The 18,464-nt window shown below is 40.9% G+C and overlaps 1 protein-coding gene across 1 annotated transcript in view; it reads right to left on the reverse strand.

The window, feature by feature from the left end:
* Positions 1 to 18,464, reverse strand: part of LOC128691201 (U5 small nuclear ribonucleoprotein 40 kDa protein) — a 44,867-nt gene that overhangs the window by 13,360 nt on the left and 13,043 nt on the right. The window contains exons 6-7 of the mRNA XM_070089040.1: positions 8,454 to 8,522; positions 2,955 to 3,158 (exon numbers count right to left, since the gene is read on the reverse strand). Of these exons, the coding sequence (XP_069945141.1) occupies positions 2,955 to 3,158; positions 8,454 to 8,522 (273 nt within the window). The remainder of the gene's footprint in view (positions 1 to 2,954; positions 3,159 to 8,453; positions 8,523 to 18,464) is intronic.

Here is an 18,464-nt window from a genome sequence, read left to right on the forward strand (position 1 = left end):
CAAAGCTCACACAACTGCTCATTCTACCCCCTCCTCCCTCTTACCGCATGCCCTCGCTGTACACCCAGCAACCTCACTGCAAACCCAGCAAATCTGCCCATACTGCCCACAACCCCTAACTATACTACCTGCCCCTATGAACCCCCCATGACTACACACTTTCACCCATACCATGCCTCAAACCCACCCATACCTCCTCCCATCCATACCACCACCCACACAAATCCCCAAGGCCACACACCTTCACCCATACAACTCCCCAAGGCCACATGCCTTCACCCATGCCATCCTGACCAACAATCTACACCCACACAACCTCATACAATTCTCCCCATGGCCACATGCCTACACCTACACCATTCCCCCAGGGCCATATTTCCCCACTACCACAAGACTACATGTTGCCCAGCTCCACATCCTCACACATACAATTTCCCCATGATCTCATGCAAAAACCTTACCTGACTTTCACCCTAACAATGCCCTCCAAATAATCACTCAGTCACCCACCACCTTAATTACTGCCTGTATTGCCAACTGTGCTCATCTACATCATCCAGTCACCTTTCACACCAGGCCACTGATAACCACGCCTTTCACTCACACCACTCCCCCACAGCTTCAAGCCCACATGACCCCACTCCTGCACCTTACCCATGATTTCATTCATTGCTCCCACAGATTCAAGCCCACATGGCCCCACTTCCATACCTGACCCATGCTTTCACTCACACCACTCCCTCACAGCTTCAAGCCCACATGGCCCCACTTCCACACCTTACCCATATTTTTATGCCCCACACACCTTGTCACAGGGCCACCCACCACCCTCATTACCACCTACACCATCAATTGCACACTCACTCGCTCACCACCTACATCACCAACTGCACACTCAGCACCTACACCACCATCTGTCCCCTTCTCACCACCTGTACTCCTCTCCCCACCATGTCACCAACACTGCCACCCACACAGTCACCATTAACCCTTTGACTGTCGCGGCCGTATATATACGTCTTACGAGGTACCATGTTTGACGTATATATATACTCATAAATTCTAGCGGCTTCAAATCAAGCAGGAGAAAGCTGGTAGGCCCACATGTGAGAGAATGGGTCTGTGTGGTCAGTGTGCACCATATAAAAAAAATCCTGGAGCATGCAGTGCATAATGAGAAAAAAAAAACTCCGACCATTTTTTTTAATTAAAATGCCGACTTTGTGGTCTATTTTCGTATAGTATTTATGGTTGTATTCTCGTTTTCTTGGTCTCATTTGATAGAATGAAAAACATACCATAGAAGTAGAGGTGATTTTGATTGATTTTACTATAAAAAGAGCCTAGAAATGGAGCTCAAAGTAGGGGAAATGTTTGATTTTTGCCAATGTTCAAAAGTAAACAAATGATGCCATTGCCCAATAAATGTCCAACTAGCCATTCTAATATGCAGTCATGAATGGGTTGATGTTATTTATACAGTTATTACAGTATTGCAGTAGTCTGCTTAATAGTAGGTCTTCTATTTTTTGTTTGAATAAAAATTCAAAATAGAAAGCAAGAGTAATATCAGAGGGGCCTGGAGACATGACTGATGAGCAAAGAAAATGTTATTTTAGAGACAGGAATGTCTGCATTGTTCATTCTGGATCTTATTTTGAAATTGTCATATTTTTTAGTTTTTGTGATATTGGCCAAATTGCAAATTTCTGACCACATTATTAGGCAGTTGAAATTGGTAAATGGGCAGTTTCTTGTACTCAATCGATAGAAAAAATGGAGTTCTAAAGAAATAGCTATGAGTTTGGGCGACTGGAACAATGGAATTAGCCGAAAATAGGGCTCAAAGTGGGCGAAATCGCCGATTTGTAAACAGCGCCGAGGTCGCTAACTTCGCGAGAGCATAATTACGTCAGTTTTCCATCAAATTTCGTTTTTTTGGTGTCATTACAATCGGGAAAAGATTCTCTATCATTTCATAAGAAAAAATATTTTCTTTTTTTTTTTTGAAATTTTGCGACACCAGGAGACCTCAGGATTGGGGGTTGCGACAGTCAAAGGGTTAAACTACAGAGTTGTTTCCAGCCTCCACCCCTCACAACTCTCCACTGCCCAGTATCCTCTGCCTCCCCAAACCAGCCTCCAGCTCCTGCCCCCCCTCCACCCTTCAGTCTTAACCTCCCACAAGAGCAGTCCCCCCACCCCTACACCAAACCCATTCACCCCAACTGCTCTAACCCTTTCTGTGTACACCCCAACCATTCTAACCCCTTCTTTAAAACCCAAGTATAGTTGCAACAAGTAGGATAACAAAAGAATAAGGTATCTCTGTCTGCTAGCAGAGATGTGGCTGTGGGATCTTTGACTAATGCACATCACCACACTGACCCACAATTACATTATTATCTTTGTATTTTACAATTCTGAGATCTATAAAAAAAATCAGTTGGCTTTTTGGGAGTTTATTGAAAATAACCCTATTTTTCCCGTTTGTTCTTCAGTTCAGTTTATATGCATATTTTTGATTACACACTATTTTCAGGAATGTGACTACCATGTTATCTGACGGTCTACTGCACATCAATATCTTTCTGGAGTGTACCACCACCCACTGCAGTGTACCACCACAGTAACAATGGCAACTGTTGGTTGCCATTGTTACTGTGGTGCCTTTGACAACTAGTTGTTTAATTCTCAAAGAAATTGCTAATCCAGTAACCTGCTGACAATATTTTATCTCAATTATAAGTCCAAGGGCATAACATGGGGTGCATTTTAAGAAGCTAGAAAAGGTCAATTTTTATTCCAGTATACATGGAATTAAGTACTAAACTGAACAGTATAACCACTGTGGCACTTCAAAAGATACAAGCACTGTGGTATGTACATGAAACCATTACACTCAAAAAGACTCTTACCAAATTGATAACAATCATAAAGACAAAGTATCTTACATTTTCAAAGTTGTGCTGGTGCCCTTGAAAGATCTTGACACAGCGTTCCTGTGGAGCAAATGGCCGTACATCCCATATTCTGACAGTATTGTCCATGGCATTAGAAAGAACATAAGAGCCATCTGGAGAAAGACTGAGCCCAGTCACAGTATCATTATGTCCACGCATCCGGTATAGCAAACCATTTTTCCGCAAATCCCACACCTAAGAACAGAATTATATATTAGAAGATTAAAAACAACTCAGTAGTATTACATTCAAATATAAAATCAATATACAGTGTAATAATACACAAAAATCACAAACTGCATATAATTATTAAAAATTCATTTAAGAATGGTGAAGTTCTACATGAGTAAATTATTTAAAGTACAGTAATGACAACTGAGAAGCTCCTTGCAGATCATCATTTTGGGCAAGAATGAAACTAAAATTTTTTAATGCTCTATTTTTTGTAAACGTGGGTTACAACAAAAATTATACTTTATAAATAATATACTGTACCAACATCTCTCTGTTGACATATGCTTTATAGAGCATTATCACTAAATAAAGAACTGGTGATCTGATTTCCCATTTTATGAAAACAACTGAAAGTTTTGGGTGTTAAAGGCTGTATGTCACCTGTTCATCACTAGTAAAGAATCCTTTGATACTTAATACAGGGATTAAAATAAAAGTCTCAGTATACATACACTTGTAGATGCATATTATCTTTTTGACTGATCACTGGGGCTAAAGCCCATTAATGAGCGTCATTAAGGCTGTATGTAACTTGTTGGCCTCTAGTCAAGCATATTTTAGTCCTGAAGTGGAGATCAAAGTAATTTCTTGTGTGTGTATTCACCTAGTTGAGGTTGCAGGGGTCGAGTCCAAGCTTCTGGCCCCGCCTCTTCACTGGTCGCTACTAGGTCACACTCCCCTGAACCATGAGCTTTATCATACCTCTGCTTAAAGCTATGTATAGATCTTGCCTCCACTACATCGCTTCCCAAACTATTCCACTTCCTGACTACTGTGTGGCTGAAGAAATACTTCCTAACATCCCTGTGATTCATCTGTGTCTTCAACTTCCAACTGTGTTCCCTTGTTGTTGTGTCCCATCTCTGGAACATCTTGTCTTTGTCCACCTTGTCAATTCCTCTCAGTATTTTTTGTCATTATTATGTCCCCCCATCTCTCCTGTCCTCCAGTGTCGTCAGGTTGATTTCCCTTAACCTCTCCTCGTAGGACATACCTCTTAGCTCTGGAACTAGTCTTGTTGCAAACCTTTGCACTTTCTCTAGTTTCTTTACATGCTTGGCTAGGTGTGGGTTCCAAACTGGTGCTGCATATTCCAATACGAGCCTAATGTACACGGTGTACAGGGTCCTGAACGATTCCTTATTAAGATGTCGGAATGCTGTTCTGAGGTTTGCCAGGCGCCCATATGCTGCAGCAGTTATTTGGTTGATGTGCGCTTCAGGAGATGTGCCTGGTGTTATACTCACCCCAAGATCTTTTTCCTTGAGTGAGGTTTGTAGTCTCTGTAGACTCTACTCCGCCTGCGGTCTTCTTTGCCCTTCCCCAATCTTCATGACTTTGCACTTGGTGGGACTGAACTCCAGGAGCCAATTGCTGGACCAGGTCTGCAGCCTGTCCAGATACCTTTGTAGTTCTGCCTGGTCTTCGATCGAATGAATTCTTCTCATCAACTTCTTGATGAGCTTGGTTTCTGTGAGAGCTATGATGTCCGGTGACGCCTCTTTGCCTCTTTCGTGCCACTCCTCCCACTTATTTGTTATTCCATCAGCGTTTGTGTGCCATACCTTCAGTTTCCTTTCCAACACTGTGGTTTGGGGGGCCTGTGAGGGTGCATGTGTGTGCATGTGTGTGCATGTGTGTGCATGTGTGTGCATGTGTGTGTGTGTGTGTGTGTGTACGTACTCACCTAGTTGAGGTTGCAGGGGTCGAGTCCAAGCTCCTGGCCCAGCCTCTTCACTGGTCGCTACTAGGTCACTCTCCCTGAACCATGAGCTTTATCGTACCTCTGCTTATTGCTATGTATGGATCCTGCCTCCACTACATCGCTTCCCAAACTATTCCACTTACTGACTACTCTGTGGCTGAAGAAATACTTCATAACATCCCTGTGATTCATCTGTGTCTTCAGCTTCCAACTGTGTCTCAAGAAATCGTAATGACACGATTGCAAATAAACCATACCCCCGGCCGGGATTGAACCCGCGGTCATAGTCTCAAAACTCCAGCCCGTCGCATTAGCCACTAGACCAGCTAGCCACAATAAGATTCATCCAACTAGGTATATTTCTACACCATAGGAAAGTTAGCACAGGCACCTCTGTGACCACAAATGCAAGTTTTTACAGACGAATAAACCATACCCCGGCCGGGGGTATGGTTTATTTGCAATCGTGTCATTACGATTTCTTGAGTCATGTTGACGGCAGTGTCGATTAGACACGAGGCCTGTTGTATGTGTGTGTGTGTGTGTGTGTGTGTGTGTGTGTGTGTGTGTGTGTGTGTGTGTGTGTGTGTGTGTGTGTGTGTGTGTGTGTGTGTGTGTGTGTGTGTGTTAGTTACCATTTTGTCCTAGGCACATGTCGATTAGACACTAGGCCTGTTGTATATGAGTATGTGTGTGTGTGCGCGCATGTTAGTTACCATTTTGTCCTAGGCACATGTCGATTAGACACTAGGCCTGTGTGTGCGCATGTGTGTGCACATGGGTGTGTGTGCACGTGTGTGTGCACATAGGTGTGTGTGCATGTGTGTGCATGTGTGCATGTGTGCATGTGTGTGCATGTGTGCATGTGTGCACATGCATGTGTGCACATGTGTGTGTGCATGTACTCACCTAATTGTGGTTGCAGGGGTCAAGACTCAGCTCCTGGCCCTTTCTCTTCACTGACCGCAACTGGGTCCTCCCTCTCCCTGCTTCATGAGCTTTATCATACCTTGTCTTGAAACTATGTATGGTTCCTGCTTCCATTACATCACTTGCCAGACTATTCCATTTCCTAACAACTCTGTGGCTGAAGAAATACTTCATAACATCCCTTTGACTCATCTGAGTCAACTTCCAACTGTGACCCCTTGGTTCTGTGTCCCATCTCTGGAACATCCTCTCTCTGTCCACCTTATCTATTCCACGCAGTATTTTGTATGTCATTATCATGTCACCCCTGACCCTCCTGTCCTCCAGTGTCGTTAGACCGATTTCCCTTAACCTTTCTTTGTAGGACATTCCCCTTAGCTCTGGAACCAGCCTTGTTGCAAACATTTGCACTTTCTCCAATTTCTTGATGTGCTTGACCAGGTGTGAGTTAGAAACTGGTGCCACATACTCCAGTATGGGCCTGACGTACACAGTGTATAGAGTCTTGAACAATTCCTTACTGATGTATTGGAACGCTATTCTCAGGTTTGCCAGGCGCCTATATGCCACAGCAGTTTTCTGGTTAATGTGTGCTTTCGGCGACATGCTCAGTATTATACTCACCCCTAGATCTTTCTCCATGAGTGAAGTTTGCAGTCTTTGACCTCCTAGCCTATACTCTGTCTGCAGTCTTCTTTGCCCTTCGCCGATCTTCATGACTTTGCATTTGGCAGGGTTAAATTCTAGAAGCCAGTTGCTGGACCATGTGTCCAGCCTGTCCAGTTTTCTTTGTAGACCTGTCTGATCTGCATCTGATTTAATTCTCCTCGTTAACTTCACATCATCTGCAAACAGGGACACTTCTGAGTCTATCCCTTCCATCATGTCATTCACATATACCAAGAATAGCACTGGTCCCAGGACTGACCCATGTGGAACCCTGCTCGTCACTGGCGCCCACTGTGATACCTCATCACGTACCATGACTCACTGTTGACTCCCTGTCTGGTATTATCTGATCCAGTGCAGTGCCCTTCCTGTTATATGTGCCTGATCCTCTAGCTTCTGCATTAATCTCTTGTAAGGAACTGTGTCAAAGGCCTTCTTGCAGTCCAAGAAAATGCAATCAACCCACCACTCCCTCTCATGTCTTACTTCAGTTACCTTGTCATAAAACTTCAGTAGGTTTGTGACACAGGATTTGCCTTCCATGAATCTGTGCTGGCTGCCGTTTATAACCTTGTTCCATTCCAGGTGCTCCACGACTCTCCTCCTGATAATCTTCTCTATGACTTTGCATACTATACACGTCAGTGACACAGGTCTATAGTTTAGTGCTTCGTTTCTGTCTCCTTTTTTTGAAGATGGGGACTACATTTGCCGTCTTCCATACCTCAGGTAGTTGCCCAGTTTCAAGGGATGTGTTGAAGATTGTGGTTAGTGGCACACATAGTGTCTCTGCTCCCTCTCTAAGGACCCATGGAGAGAGGTTGTTCCACCGCCTTTAAGGTATCAAGGTCACTTAGGAGCTTCTTTACCTCCTCCTTGGTTGTGTATATTTCATCCAACACTTGTTGGTATATCCCTTGTTGGTGTACCCCACTGTTTTGTCTTCCCAGTGTTCCTTCTGCCTCCACTGTAAATACTTCCTGAAATCTCATGTTGCAAACTTTTGCACTTTCTCCAGTTTCTTGATGTGTTTGACTAAGTGTGGGTTCCATAATGGTGCTGCATACTCCAGTATGGATCTGACATACACGGTGTACAATGTCATGAATGATTCCTTACTCAGATGTTGAAATGCTATTCTCAAGTTTGCCAAGAGCCTATATGCTGCAGCAGTTATGTGATTGATGTGTGCCTCAGGGGACATGTTCATTATAATGCTTACCCCAAGATATCTGTCTCTCTCTCTCTCTCTCACACACACAAAGAGACATACCCTTCACAGTATATATATTCTGTGCTTACTTATTGTTTCATCAGTGTATTGATGTTTAATGTTTCCCTTCTGTATCTGTGAAATATATATAATTATATTAACTGCTTTGGAAATTTCTTAATTTTTGAGGTTGTTTAACTGGAAAATTTAGATAATTTTGTGTCTGCCCTCCCTTTCTGAAAGCATTCTGAAAGCATGTTTTTTTTATCTCTACACATAGCTCTTATTCCTGCTGGGCCAATATTTCACAACACTGTACTAGGAGCACAACAATCAAGTCACTATGTACATTTCTTGCTATATTTCTTCCTATCTTATGTTTCCCAATTAAGGGCATTTGTACACTGTTCTTCCCTACTCTATTCTTTTCACTTACTAATTCCTCTTTTATTAATCACAAAACTCAAGTCATATTTCAGATTTTTAAACTCTCCAACAGATTCCAGTGTTTTTTCATTCCCCTAATTTCAGATAAAATTTTCACGCCTCATCACTACCACTAGCTTACTTTTTACTGACACATCAATGTATTAAAATAAAGAAGAGTGGAAAAAATATAAATTCAGGAAGAGTAAATAGGCACAATCAAGTGGTTTTATATGTAGTATATTCTAAATACAATATTTTCCTTTTGTGAAGCAATTTGTAAAATATTGAAAACTGGGCAAGAATAACTCACCTTCATATCATTATCAATACCTCCAGAGATGACTTGCTCTGATGTGTCATTGAAAGTCACAGCTGTTACCTGTAATAAATTTGCCTCCTTTAAATCACAAAATTATAGGTAATGGAGAAAAAAAAAAAAACACATTACCGTGAATGGAACAATACACAAATAACCCGCACGTAAGAGAATGAAACTTATGACATTTCGGTCTGACTTGGACCATTAACTAATGTGACTAGTTAATAGTCCAAGTTGGACTGAAACATTATCATAAGTTTCATTCTCCTGTGTGTGGATTATTTGTGTGTGTTATAAGTAATTTTTTTTTTTTTTCAACAAGTCGGCCGTCTCCCACCGAGGCAGGGTGACCCAAAAAAGAAAGAAAATCCCCAAAAAGAAAATACTTTCATCATTCAACACTTTCACCACACTCGCACATTATCACTGTTTTTGCAGAGGTGCTCAGAAAACAACAGTCTAGAAGCATACACATATAAAGATACACAACATATCCCTCCAAACTGCCAATATCCCAAACCCCTCCTTTAAAGTGCAGGCATTGTACTTCCCATTTCCAGGACTCAAGTCCGACTATATGAAAATAACCGGTTTCCCTGAATCCCTTCACTAAATATTACCCTGCTCACACTCCAACAGATCGTCAGGTCCCAAGTACCATTCGTCTCCATTCACTCCTATCTAACACGCTCACGCACGCTTGCTGGAAGTCCAAGCCCCTTGCCCACAAAACCTCCTTTACCCCCTCTCTCCAACCCTTTCGAGGACGACCCCTATCCCGCCTTCCTTCCCCTATAGATTTATATGCTTTCCATGTCATTCTACTTTGATCCATTCTCTCTAAATGACCAAACCACCTCAACAACCCCTCTTCTGCCCTCTGACTAATACTTTTATTAACTCCACACCTTCTCCTAATTTCCACACTCCGAATTTTCTGCATAACATTTACACCACACATTGCCCTTAAACAGGACATCTCCACTGCCTCCAACCGTCTCCTCGCTGCTGCATTTACCACCCAAGCTTCACACCCATATAAGAGTGTTGGTACTACTATACTTTCATACATTCCCTTCTTTGCCTCCATAGATAACGTTTTTTGACTCCACATATACCTCAACGCACCACTCACCTTTTATCCCTCATCAATTCTATGATTAACCTCATCCTTCATAAATCCATCCGCCGACACGTCAACTCCCAAGTATCTGAAAACATTCACTTCTTCCATACTCCTCCTCCCCAATTTGATATCCAATTTTTCTTTATCTAAATCATTTGATACCCTCATCACCTTACTCTTTTCTATGTTCACTTTCAACTTTCTACCTTTACACCTTTGCAATTTTTCTTTAGAATCTCCCATAAGCACAGTATCATCAGCAAAAAGTAACTGTGTCAATTCCCATTTTGAATTTGATTCCCCAAAATTTAATCCCACCCCTCTCCCGAACACCCTAGCATTTACTTCCTTTACAACCCCATCTATAAATATATTAAACAACCATGGTGACATTACACATCCCTGTCTAAGACCTACTTTTACTGGGAAGTAGTCTCCCTCTCTTCTACACACCCTAACCTGTGCCTCACTATCCTCATAAAAACTCTTTACAGCATTTAATAACTTACCACCTATTCCATATACTTGCAACATCTGCCACATTGCTCCTCTATCCACTCTATCATATGCCTTTTCTAAATCCATAAATGCAATAAAAACTTCCCTACCTTTATCTAAATACTGTTCACATATATGCTTCAATGTAAACACTTGATCTACACATCCCCTACCCACTCTGAAACCTCCTTGCTCATCCGCAATCCTACATTCTGTCTTACCTCTAATTCTTTCAATTATAACCCTACCGTACACTTTTCCTGGTATACTCAGTAAGCTTATTCCTCTATAATTTTTACAGTCTTTTGTCCCCTTTCCCTTTATATAAAGGGACTATACATGCTCTCCGCCAATCCCTAGGTACCTTCCCCTCTTTCATACATTTATGAAACAAAAGTACCAACCACTCCAACACTATATCCCCCCCTGCTTTTAACATTTCTGTCATGATCCCATCAGTTCCAGCTGCTTTACCCCCTTTCATTTTACGTAATGCCTCACGTACCTCCCCCACACTTACATTCTGTTCTTCTTCACTCCTAAAAGATGGTATACCTCCCTGACCAGTGCATGAAATTACTGCTTCTGTTTCTTCCTTAACATTTAAAAGTTCCTCAAAATATTCTCGCCATCTACCCAATACCTCCGTCTCCCCATCTACTAACTCCCCTACTCTGTTTTTAACTGACAAATCCATATTTTCCCTAGGCTTTCTTAACTTGTTTAACTCACTCCAAAATTTTTTCTTATTTTCATTAAAATTTCTTGACAGTGCCTCTCCCACTCTATCATCTGCTCTCCTTTTGCACTCTCTCACCACTCTCTTTACCTTTCTTTTACTCTCCATATACTCTGCTCTTCTTATAACACTTCTGCTTTGTAAAAACCTCTCATAAGCTACCTTTTTCTCTTTTATCACACCCTTTACTTCATCATTCCACCAATCACTCCTCTTTCCTCCTGCTCCCACCCTCCTATAACCACAAACTTCTGCCCCACATTCTAATACTGCATTTTTAAAACTATTCCAACCCTCTTCAACCCCCCCACTACTCATCTTTGCACTAGCCCACCTTTCTGCCAATAGTCGCTTATATCTCACCCGAACTTCCTCCTCCCTTAGTTTATACACTTTCACCTCCCTCTTACTTGTTGTTGCCACCTTCCTCTTTTCCCATCTACCTCTTACTCTAACTGTAGCTACAACTAAATAATGATCCGATATATCAGTTGCCCCTCTATAAACATGTACATCCTGGAGCCTACCCATCATCCTTTTATCCACCAATACATAATCTAATAAACTACTTTCATTACGTGCTACATCATACCTTGTATATTTATTTATCCTCTTTTTCATAAAATATGTATTACTTATTACCAAATTTCTTTCTACACATAGCTCAATTAAAGGCTCCCCATTTACATTTACGCAAAACAAAAGTAATTATGGATATTTTTTTATTAACAAAACGGCTGTTTCCCACCAAGGCAGGGTGACTTGGAAAAGAAGAAACACTCTCATCATCATTCACTCCATCACTGTCTTGCTAGAGGCGTGCCTACACTACAGTTATAAAACTGCAACTTATCAACACCCTTCCTTCAGAGTGCAGGCACTGTACTTCCCACTTCCAGGACTCGAGTCCTGCTAGCCGCCGGTTTCCCTAAATCCTTTCATAAATGTTACCTTGCTGACACTCCAACAGCACGTCAAGTCCTAAAAAGCACTCGTCTCCACTTGCTCCTCACACACTCACACATGCTTGTGGAAGTCCAAGCCCCTCGCACACAAAACATCCTTTACCCCTTCCCTTCAACCTTTCCTAGGCCGACCCCTACCCCACCTTCCTTCCACTATAGATTTATATGCTCTCCAGGACATTTTATTTCATTCCATCCTCTCTAAATGTCCAAATTACCTCAACAACCCCTCCTCAGCCCTCTGGATAATACTTTTAGTAACCCCGTACCTCCTCCTAATTTCCAAACAACGAATTCTTTGCATTAAATTCACACCACACACTGCCCTCAGACACGACAACTCCACTGCCTCCAGCCTTCTTCTCGCTGCAACATTCACCACCTATGCTTCACACCCATAAAAGAGCAATGGAATGACTATACTCTCATACATTTCCATTTTTGCTTCCATGGATAACGTTCTTTGTCTCCATAGACTCCTCAGTGCGCCACTCACTTTCTTCCCCCTCATCAATTCTGATTCACCTTGTCTTTCATAGACCCATCTGCTGACAAGTCCACTCGTAAATATCTGAATACATTCACTGCCTCCATACTCCCTCCCTCCAATCTGATATCCAAACTTTCATTACTTAAATTTTTTGTTATCCTCATCACCTTACTCTTTCCTTTGTTCACTTTTAATTTCCTTCTTCTACATACCCTACCAAACTCATCCACTAACATCTGCAACTTCTCTTCAGAATCTCCTAAAAGCAGTGTCATCAGCAAAAAGCAACTGTGAGTTCCCACTTTGTGTTTGATTCCTTATCCTTTCATCTCATGCCTCTTGTCAACATCCAAGCACTGACTTCTCTTACAACCCCATCTATAAATATATTGAACAACAATGGTGACATCAAACATCCCTGTCTAAGGCCTACTTTTCAAATTCAAACTTTTATTTCTTTGCATGGTTTAAAATGTGTGACTGATGTGTTATAAGGAGTTTATTTCCATGCATAGTTTACAATGTGTAATTACAATACTGATTTGCTAAGTGCAAAGAAAGCCACTATCATGCCGAGGCATTTCGGGCAGACTAAACCTAATGCTTTACAGACTATTTAATACTAGACAGATATAACATAGTTGGTTTGAACTGAACATTGTTTTTAATATATCAACAGAGGTAGAAGTGGTTTAGCAGTAATTAAATTAACAAGCAGTTGAATAATAAGTTACAGTATAATATTTTAGCACATTATACATAATGAGATTGAGACCAATTTAGTTTTGAAATAATCTTATAAAATTTGACAACTTTAAGGTTGATGGTGGCGATAATATATAGCGTTTGTGTTGTTAGTTTTGGGAGATGAGGTGAGTTCTAAGTAGTGCCTTGAATTGGTGTGCAAGCAGGGGCCCTTTTGTATATTCAGGCAATGAATTCCATATCTTAGGGCCCTTTATATGCACTGCATTTTTGCACAGGAAGAGATGGACATGAGTGATATCAAGGAGTGTGTTGTGTCCTGTGTTATGAAAGTGTGTTCTATTGTAATTCTCAAAGAGTTTGAGAGGAGGGTTTATACTGGAGAATAATGTTCTGTGTATGTAGCAGGCACAATAATAGGTAGTAGGTTGGTAGACAGCAATCACCCAGGGAGGTACTACCGTCCTGCCAAGTGAAAGTAAAACAAAAGCCTGTAATTGTTTTACATGATGGTAGGATTGCTGGTGTTTTTTTTTGTCTGTCTCATAAATATGCAAGATTACAGGCATGTCTTACTACTTCTACTTACACTTAGGTCACACTACACATACATGTACACGTTTATTTATACACACTCATCTGAGTTTTCTTTAATTTTATCTTAATAGTTCTTGGTCTTATTACTTTTCCTTTAATATCCATGGGGAAGTGGAATAAGAATCTCTCCTCCGTAAGCCATGCGTGTTGTAAAAGTCAACTAAAATGCCGGGAACAATGGGCTAGTAACCCCTTTTCCCGTAAAGATTACTAAAAAGAATAAGAAGAAGAAAATTGTCAAAGTGGGAAGTCTAAATGTGCGTGGATGTTGTGCAAATGATAAGAAAGAGATGATTGTGGATGTTATGAATGAGAAGAAGCTGGATGTCCTGGCTTTAAGTGAAACAAAGCTGAAGGGGGTGGGAGAGTTTCAGTGGAGAGGAATAAATGGGATTAGGTCAGGGGTTTCAAATAGAGTTAGAGCTAAAGAAGAAGTAGCAATAACATTGAAGGATAAGATATGGCAGGAAAAGAGGGACTATAAATGTATTAATTCAAGGATTATGTGGAGTAAAATAAAGGTTGGATGTGAAAAGTGGGTTATAGTAAGTGTATATGCACCTGGAGAAGAGAGAAGTGTAGAGGAGAGAGAGAGATTTTGGGAAATGTTGAGTGAATGCATGGGGAGTTTTGAACCAAGTGTGAGAGTACTTGTGATTGGGGATTTCAATGCTAAAGTGGGTAAAAATGTTGTGGAGGGAGTAGTAGGTAAATTTGGGTGCCAGGGGTAAATGTAAATGGGGAGCTTTTAATTGAGCTATGTGTAGAAAGAGATTTGGTAATAAGTAATACATATTTTATGAAAAAGAGGATAAATAAATATACAAGGTATGAAGTAGCACGTAATGAAAGTAGTTTGTTAGATTATGTATTGGTGGATAAAAGGTTAATGGGCAGGCTCCAGGATGTACATGTTTATAGAGGGGCAACTGATATATCGGATCATTATTTAGTTATAGCTACAGTTAGAGTAAGAGGTAGATGGGAAAAGAGGAAGGTGGCAACAACAAGTAGGAGGGAAGTGAAAGTGTATAAACTAAGGGAGGAGGAAGTTCGGGTGAGGTATAAGTGACTATTGGCAGAAAGGTGGGCTAGTGCAAAGATGAGTAGTGGGGGGGTTGAAGAGGGTTGGATGAGTTTTAAAAATGCAGTATTAGAATGTGGGGCAGAAGTTTGTGGTTATAGGAGAGTGGGGGCAGGAGGAAAGAGGAGTGATTGGTGGAATGATGAAGTAAAGGGTGTGATAAGAGAGAAAAAGTTAGCTTATGAGAGGTTTTTACAAAGCAAAAGTGTTATAAGAAGAGCAGAGTATATGGAGAGTAAAAGAAAGGTGAAGAGAGTGCAAAAGGAGAGAAGATGATAGAGTGGGAGAGGCACTGTCAAGAAATTTTAATGAAAATAAGAAAAAATTTTGGAGTGAATTGAACAAGTTAAGAAAGCCTAGGGAACGTATGGATTTGTCAGTTAAAAACAAAGTAGGGGAGTTAGTAGGTGGAAAGAGGGAGGTATTAAGTAGATGGCGAGAATATTTTGAGGAACTTTTAAATGTTGAGGAAGAAAGAGAGGCGGTAATTTCATGCACTGGCCAGGGAGGTATACCATCTTTTAGGAGTGAAGAAGAGTAGAATGTAAGTGTGGGGGAGGTACGTGAGGCATTACGTAGAATGAAAGGGGGTAAAGCAGCTGGAACTGATGGGATCATGACAGGAATGTTAAAAGCAGGGGAGCTTTAGTGTTGGAGTGGTTGGTACTTTTGTTTAATAAATGTATGAAAGAGGGGAAGGTACCTAGGGATTGGCAGAGAGCATGTATAGTCCCTTTATATAAAGGGAAGGGGGACAAAAGCGATTGTAAAAATTACAGAGGAATAAGTTTATTGAGCATACCAGGAAAAGTGTATGGTAGGGTTATTATTGAAAGAATTAGGGGTAAGACAGAATGTAGGATTGCGGATGAGCAAGGAGGTTTCAGAGTGGGCAGGGGATGTGTAGATCAAGTGTTTACATTGAAGCATATATGTGAACAGTATTTAGATAAAGGTAGGGAAGTTTTTATTGCATTTATGGATTTAGAAAAGGCATATGATAGAGTGGATAGGGAGCAATGTGGCAGATGTTGCAAGTATATGGAATAGGTGGTAAATTACTAAATGCTGTAAAGAGTTTTTATGAGGATAGTGAGGCTCAGGTTAGGGTGTGTAGAAGAGAGGGAGACTACTTCCCAGTAAAAGTAGGTCTTAGACAGGGATGTGTAATGTCACCATGGTTGTTTAATATATTTATAGATGGGGTCGTAAAAGAAGTAAATGCTAGGGTGTTCGGGAGAGGAGTGGGATTAAATTATGAGGAATCAAATACAAAATGGGAATTGACACAGTTACTTTTTGCTGATGATACTGTGCTTATGGGAGATTCTAAAGAAAAATTACAAAGGTTAGTGGATGAGTTTGGGAGTGTGTAAAGGTAGAAAGTTGAAAGTGAACATAGAAAAGAGTAAGGTGATGAGGGTATCAAATGATTTAGATAAAGAAAAATTGGATATCAAATTGGGGAGGAGGAGTATGGAAGAAGTGAATGTTATCAGATACTTGGGAGTTGACGTGTCGGCAGATGGATTTATGAAGGATGAGGTTAATCATAGAATTGATGAAGGAAAAAGGATGAGTGGTGTGTTGAGATATATGTAGAGTCAAAAAACGTTATCTATGGAGGCAAAGAAGGGAATGTATGAAAGTATAGTAGTACCAACACTCTTATATGGGTGTGAAGCTTGGGTTGTGAATGCAGCAGCGAGGAGGTGGTTGGAGGCAGTGGAGATGTCCTGTCTAATGGCAATGTGTGGTGTAAATATTATGCAGAAAATTCGGAGTGTAGAAATTAGGAGAAGGTGTGGAGTTAATAAAAGTATTAGTCAGAGGGCTGAAGAGGAGTTGCTGTGGTGGTTTGGTCATTTAGAGAGAATGGATCAAAGTAGAATGACATGGAGAGCATTTAAATCTGTAGGAGAAGGAAGGCGGGGTAGGGGTCGTCCTTGAAAAGGTTGGAAGGAAGGGGTGGTTGGAGGCAGTGGAGATGTCCTGTCTAATGGCAATGTGTGGTGTAAATATTATGCAGAAAATTCGGAGTGTAGAAATTAGGAGAAGGTGTGGAGTTAATAAAAGTATTAGTCAGAGGGCTGAAGAGGAGTTGCTGTGGTGGTTTGGTCATTTAGAGAGAATGGATCAAAGTAGAATGACATGGAGAGCATTTAAATCTGTAGGAGAAGGAAGGCGGGGTAGGGGTCGTCCTTGAAAAGGTTGGAAGGAAGGGGTGAGGGAGGTTTTGTGGGCGAGGGGCTTGGACTTCCAGCAGGCGTGCATGAGCGTGTTTGATAGGAGTGAATGGAGACGAATGGTATTTGGGACCTGATAATCTGTTGGAGTGCAAGCAGGGTAATATTTAGTGAAGGGATTCAGGGAAACCGGTTATTTTTATATAGCCAGACTTGAGTCCTGGAAATGGGAAGTACAATGCCTGCACTCTAAAGGAGGGGTGCGGGATATTGGCAGTTTGGAGGGATATGTTGTTTATCTTTATACGTATATGCTTCTAAACTGTTGTGTTCTGAGCACCTCTGCAAAAACAGTGATTATGTGTGAGTGAGGTGAAAGTGTTGAATGATGATGAAAGTATTTTCTTTTTGGGGATTTTCTTTCTTTTTGGGTCACCCTGCCTCGGTGGGAGACGGCTGACTTGTTAAAAAAAAAAAAATTGTATGTTAAGCAGGCTCAAGCTCTTAAATAGTGGTGGGGTGTATTGCCTGGCGCAGGAGTTTGTAACCATTCTCACAGCAGCTTTCTGTGGTATAATTAAAGGTTTAAGGTGATTTGCTGTGGTTAAACCTCATGCACAAATTCCATAGGTGAGGTAAGGGTAGATGAGAGAGTGGTAAAGAGCAAGAAGTGCCGTTTGAGGTACATAGTACCGTATCTTAGAGAGGATCTGAAATTTAAGACAGCTGTCAATGTGAAGCCCTGGAAATTTTCCATCAATGTGTCTTGAAATGGAGGAACTATTTATCGATATGTTTAGCTGAATATTTGCAGCTCTGTTATCAAACAGTATGTAGTAGGTTTTGTCGATAGAATAAGTTTGTTGGCGGTCATCCAAGTGGATATTTTTAGCAGCTCATTGTTTACAGTGTTTTTATGTATGGTTTGGTTGGGGTGAGAGAAGATATAGGTAGTGTCATCTGCAAAAAGAACAGGTTTAGGTAGTTTGGAGGCATTAGAGAGGTCAATGATGTAAATAAGAAAGAGAAGTGGTCCAAGGACACTGCCCTGGGAGACTCCAACTAGAACAGGTTGTGTGGTGGAGGCAACAATATTTGTGTATACATACTGGTGACTATGGCTAAGAAATTATTTAAGGTAATCGAGTGTCCTCTGACCCCGTAATGTTCAAGTTTTAAGTGCAAGAGATCGTGGTCAGCTGTATCAAATGCTTTCCATAGGTCTATGAAGAGGCCCAGTGGAATTTCCTTTTTTCTCCAGCGCCGTATATAGTAGCTCGAGCACGTGTATAACTGAATCATTTGTGTTTTTGCTAAAGAACAAGGCAAATAAATAAAGACCAACACTACCATTCTCACGTAATTTTTACAAGGAATGAAGCTTTGACAAATTATTATTATTATTATTATTATTATTATTATTATTATTATTATTATTATTATTATTATTTATTATTACAAGTTATTATTATTATTATTTATTATTACAAGTTGTTATTATTATTACAAGATATTATTATTATTCTAGGTAGTAGGTTGGTAGACAGCAACTGCCCAGGGAGGTACTACCGTCCTGCCAAGCGAGTGTAAAACGAAACCCTGTAATTGTTTT

Source organism: Cherax quadricarinatus, chromosome 27 (assembly GCF_038502225.1).
Source record: "Cherax quadricarinatus isolate ZL_2023a chromosome 27, ASM3850222v1, whole genome shotgun sequence".
Classification (NCBI taxonomy): domain Eukaryota; kingdom Metazoa; phylum Arthropoda; class Malacostraca; order Decapoda; family Parastacidae; genus Cherax; species Cherax quadricarinatus.